Source organism: Dipteris shenzhenensis, chromosome 21 (assembly GCF_047967505.1).
Source record: "Dipteris shenzhenensis isolate YYH24624 ecotype China chromosome 21, Dip_SZ_1.0, whole genome shotgun sequence".
Classification (NCBI taxonomy): Eukaryota; Viridiplantae; Streptophyta; class Polypodiopsida; order Gleicheniales; family Dipteridaceae; genus Dipteris; species Dipteris shenzhenensis.
This window is the reverse complement of record NC_141616.1, coordinates 46,179,114-46,184,241: the sequence shown is the minus strand read 5'-3', so window position 1 is coordinate 46,184,241 and position 5,128 is coordinate 46,179,114. Positions and strand designations below refer to the sequence as shown.

At 43.3% G+C, this 5,128-nt stretch overlaps 1 protein-coding gene across 1 annotated transcript; it reads right to left on the bottom strand.

Moving 5' to 3' along the window:
* Nucleotides 1-820: 820 nt before the first annotated feature.
* Nucleotides 821-3,111, bottom strand: LOC147888943 (uncharacterized). Its single transcript, XM_087392151.1, has 5 exons — nt 2,781-3,111; nt 2,423-2,691; nt 1,721-1,764; nt 1,420-1,551; nt 821-1,236 (listed from the first exon to the last, which is right to left on the bottom strand). The coding sequence occupies exons 2-5, from the start codon at nt 2,664-2,666 to the stop codon at nt 1,090-1,092; spliced, it is 567 nt and encodes a 188-aa protein (XP_087248277.1). The 5' UTR covers nt 2,667-2,691; nt 2,781-3,111; the 3' UTR covers nt 821-1,089.
* Nucleotides 3,112-5,128: the final 2,017 nt, after the last annotated feature.

Here is a 5,128-nt window from a genome sequence, read left to right as displayed (position 1 = left end):
GTGCAGCATACAAAGCCTTGAGTGGTATCTTACCTGAGCAGAACTTGCTGCAGGTGTAGGTACATTTTGGAACTTGTTTTGAATCAATTTCTACATCTTAATGAGATCTATTATTGGCTGTACATCAGCGTGTTCCTTCTCTCTCGAATTGTGAAATTTTCTTCTAAGTGCACAGTCTGAAGCAAGAAGATATGTGAATGAGGCACTTTGGCAAAATCTTCTGCATTTAAATGTCTTGTTTTCTCAGTTGGGGACTGCAAGGACATTCATCTACACATTGCATAAGCTTAGCTACGTTCCAGACAATTGGAGGTGTTTAGCAAGTGGTGAGGAGCAACACTCTTAGCTATCTGGAAAGTTCAGAACAGTTTCATCTTCGCAAAAAAGCAGGTAAGAGATGTGTTTTAAAAGCTTGTTCTGCCTCTACCAACACCCTGCAGCTGTGGAGCCCAAAAAGAGTGGTCTACAATCCTGCTTCGAAATAAAGAGGCTCATCCTCAATTGAATTTTCGGCAGCTAGGATGCACCGACTCTACTTGGTATAGTGGTTGAGAGCAGTAGTAAGGAAGTAAGGAAAGACAGAAATCACAGCAAGCATTTCAACAGACTACCCAATCTAGAAAACTCCAAACTGAAAGACTGTCACTCCATGTTAAAAGTAACTGTGCTAGCCTTTTATTGCCCTACTATATCAAATACATCTAATTAAACAAAGACTTTCTTAATTCACTTAACAAAGGCTTTTAGTTCTATGCAATCAAGTCAGGTGAATGACAAACTGCACACTAGCTGGATATTTGGGAAAAATCACACTCTCAGCATGTAAAAACATTCCCTTTCTTTTTTATAGACTTTTACACGTGCCTCATAGGGTTAGGCACAGTGCGTTAGCACTAAGATCATGTGCAAAGTGAACTTCCCTCACATCTTCATGAGAATACATCATTCTCTTGCAACTCCTCGTTAGTCTTGATTTGCAAAGCACTCAGTATAGGGTGGAATACAATATGCTAAAGTACACTTACACTGCAGGTTGGCCAGCAAACTGTAACCCTATACCAGGGTTGCCAAGTGACTTTGAGGTATTGATCACACTTGAACTGTGTTACAGTAATGTGTTATGAAGTGAGCTCTCAGTTCATCTTCGTTTGCTCCAGTATGAGAATGAATAAGCTTACCATTTCGAAAGAACCTGAAATTTGGGACAGCACGGACTCCCCATTTTCGCATTAACGCCTGCAATGAGGGTGAGAGGTGAAATCTTAAAGACACGAGACATGGAGGCCATACGTTGATTTGATGATACATCATGAAAGCTTTCACATAACCAGACTCCTGAGCATAACACTGTAATAACCTACACCTTTAGTGGTCAGGCATAATGGACATCTAGACTTGAAGGAGAGTGAGGGAATTTACCCTGGTGTCACCATTCAGATCACCATTGATTTTCAAAAATGTTGCATCAGGATATTCCTTACTCATCTTCACTACTTTTGGATACACCATCTTGCACGGCCCACATGTTTTGGTGGAAACATCAAGAACCACCTGCAAAAAAATTACAGTAGATTGTGATGATTTTCTTTTTCCATGATTTAATGCTTCCAACGTGCAGATCGGAAATCTCTCTCTCAACGTGCAGATCGGAAATCTCTCTCTCTCTCTCTCTCTCTCTCTCTCTCTCTCTCAAAAACATAGCCAAGAAGGGGTGACTCACCAGTCTCTCCCCAGCTTCCTGCAAATATCGCTCCAAAGATGCCTCTTGCCAAAAGAAACAGTGTAGTAGAATCAGTAAATAACAATAAGCAACTAAGAGGCCGCAATCCTCCTTCAGAACAACAAGATGGGACAAGCTATCAAGGACATGCAGCACTGTTGTTAAGACTTGAAAATGACTCTATGGAAAATTAGTATGCTATGGCAGAACACGTTTTGTTATATGAGATTTTAACATCCTATTGAGGAAGCCACAATACAAGACCTGACAGTGAGCCGCAAAAGGGATTTGCTACTATGACCATCACGTTGCCACAACTGCTAGTCGAAAGAAATCAAGTGCTTGAGATGCACGTTGCAAAATAACAGTTTCGATATTAGTTTAAAGCTGCTTTTTTTATCCCAGTTCTAAACGGCACTTAAGATTAGTCTGAACAAAAGTGTGTGGCGGACCATCCTTATAAGCAGGAGCCATTTGTAGACATCTCTCAGCAGGCATGAAATATGTAAAAATGTGGGATCCATGGGTATCTGCGAGCTCATATTTTCACACTCCCGTAATGAACGCAAGCTGATATGATAAGCTACCGGGCCTTCTATGCGGTTGATCAGTCTACCACCTTTTTAACGAGTCCCGCTTGTGTTCAGTCCTTTTTAAAATTTAAGAACGCACGAAGACAAAACTACAAACGTGTCACCGTACCGTCTTCAATCTCGAAGACACCACCCTGTGCCTCAGCAGTAGCTTTCTCGCTCACGCACCTGACAACTGGAAATGTACTCAGATGCTGCAACGTGCCGGGAACACCCAGGACGGATTTTTTTCGAAGGGCGCAAACATTTGGCCTGACCTTGAAATCAACGAGAGGCTGGGCGCTCCTAAACTTTGTGGCAAGAGGCTGGTTGGAAACTACACCAGCGGGGTTGTGGAGGACAATGGAAGCCATGGAGCTAGGCTATGTTACAGAAAGCCTGCAAAACCAGAATGCATGAGAGCCAGGAAAACTCTCTCTCTCTCTCTCTCTCGTTGATCAGAGCCTAGACGTGTACATATTCATTACCTGATCTTCCTACAGTCAGGCTAAGACGCCCTCTTGGGTCCTTGATCCTTGACAAGATTGCGTCAATCTTCACGATGACGGCTTCCAACTCGAATAGTTTCTCATCCGCCACACAGAGACAACTCAACCCACAATCAGTTCAGCTGCCTGCCCACACACAGAGGGCATGCAAGCTTGATATGGCATGCAAGAGACAGGAGAGGCGTGCGAATGCGGATGTGGGTTGCGAAGGAGACAGGCAAAGGAAGGGACGGCAGCAGCTGGCGATAAGGAAGACGTGGAGAGACCAAGCAAAGTGCTTGTTTTGCCTTGCTCCCAAGGGCCTACTGTGGCTGGCCATGACAGAACTAGAACAAGTGGACACAATGCCCCGTCCTTAGTATCTGGTGACATCGTCCAATTGAGGCCCTCCATCCAATGCTCTTGTGCCATGCTGGCAGGAGAGAGCTTACACATTGTTTCCATGGGCTCCCAAAATGTATTCAATGCACCATCGGCAGGCATGGTCACGCATGGACTGGTACGAGAACGTTCCCGCTCAGTGCCACTTGAGCAAAAATGTTGAGCAATGCGTTGGCCGCCCTACGGTGTTGCGAGCCTCTATGTCAGCATAAAGGGACGCTCCAGCTTGATCTGTCAAAGTGCAAACGCCTCAAGGGGGATACTCACCCAATGGAATCGTTGTAGATGAAGACATTCACAAGAAGTTGTCAGGTAGTTCCGAACAACTCAGGGGGAGACTCTATTTTATCGTCTCCCTCGGGGCAGTGCACTGGTACATCTTGGTGTGGCGGTGTCCATGGCAACAAGGGGGGACATATAAGCTTTCCAAATTCTTGCTAGAAAGTAGCATTTTCGCTCGGCTGGCATCGAGCGAGAACGTACTCGAAACACCCTAAGTGTGTCTACAACCCACGCCCATCCATGGCAAGGCCGTGGACTAGACGTGGGAAAGCAATCTTGCCCGTCCATGATCCTTGGATGTGCCCATGGTGGGCTTAGTTTGTAAGCACCCTAAGTGTGCCTATGATGCAAGCATAAGCCTCACATGTTCAAAGTGAGATGGGCTACCTGATAATGGTTGAGATGATCATACTTGATCTCTCTACTACGGTTAAGTGTGAACTATTTCCAAACCCTCGTCACATATATGCAATGTACTATTTGTACTTTAGCATGGTGGTAGGCCACGATTGTGACATTATGAAAGTTCGATTATTCGAACACCAAGTCCTACCTTTGTCAAAAGCCTTGAACACAAGTAAGCCTTGCAACTCGAGTTGCTTTATCATAATCCTACTTGAATGACAAATAAGATGCTTGCATATTTACATTGACCCACTTTTACTTTGGACCAAAAGGAGGCCAAGTAGTCTTCCACGTTGTTGGAAGCCCTTAGAACCAGGAAGTGGACATGTAATCTTTAAACTTGGAATTCCCCAATACTTTATGTGGTCACTTTGAATTCAAACATCAGCACTTTAAAATGCAAGAAGCATTATGCTCCCAAATTTTTTGCCTCGTGCTTTGGTCATTAGACTAATGCTCATGTCCACCATTCAACCCAACATCACTACTACTCAAGGCCCCACTGTAATTATAATAAGAGCCTATCGTTACTCTTAGACACTCATCTAAGAAGGGAGATGGAATCCCTTATGTAATTATAATAAGGGTCTATGGGTAATCTTAGAGGCTTATCCAAGGAGGGGATGGAATCCTAATGCATTCAATACAGGTTGGTTAGCCCTCTCTTAAGGGCTTTCCACTCACATAAAGGGATCATTACAATGGCATGCCTTGCATGTGGAATTGTAATTCATTCAATACAAGTTGGTTGGCGCATGTGGTTTAGTTTAATAGTGAGTCAACTAAGGGGCTTCACCATTGCAATTGGCTAGCAATCTTCTCTACAATGTCAAAGCATAGGGAGTTGGGTATATGGGTTACTATTCCCTTTATTTTTTTAAAATGAAAAATACCATGAACGTGTAAGAGAGAGTTGACATAAGATACACATGATGGATTTTTCAAAGTTTTGTCACATATGATGACATTTTAGGAATTACGTCACACATGAATACTTATGCATATATATATATGAACTTAAGTGCATAAAAACAAGGAAAAGTTGGTGATAAGGAAGGAGAGAAGGGGAAGGAACGATATATATCATTTGTTGGTTATACTACTAACTATATGTATCATTGGTGATTAGGAAGGAGTGGAGGGAAGGAATGATATATATCATTTTGTTGGTTGTACCACTAATTATATATATCATTTGGACGATGCCCGCAGGCAACCTAGTGGTAGGAACCTTGCCGACCTACCAGCGCAATGGCCCT

Excerpts from the sequence above, each read along its gene's own strand:
- LOC147888943 (XM_087392151.1), bottom strand. The coding sequence starts at position 2,666 with ATGGCTTCCATTGTCCTCCACAACCCCGCTGGTGTAGTTTCCAACCAG. Across the intron at positions 1,765-2,422 it reads TGTCTTCGAGATTGAAGACG|AGGCATCTTTGGAGCGATAT; the intron begins GTACGGTGACAC and ends TCTTTTGGCAAG. Across the intron at positions 1,237-1,419 it reads ATCTGAATGGTGACACCAGG|GCGTTAATGCGAAAATGGGG; the intron begins GTAAATTCCCTC and ends CCCTCATTGCAG.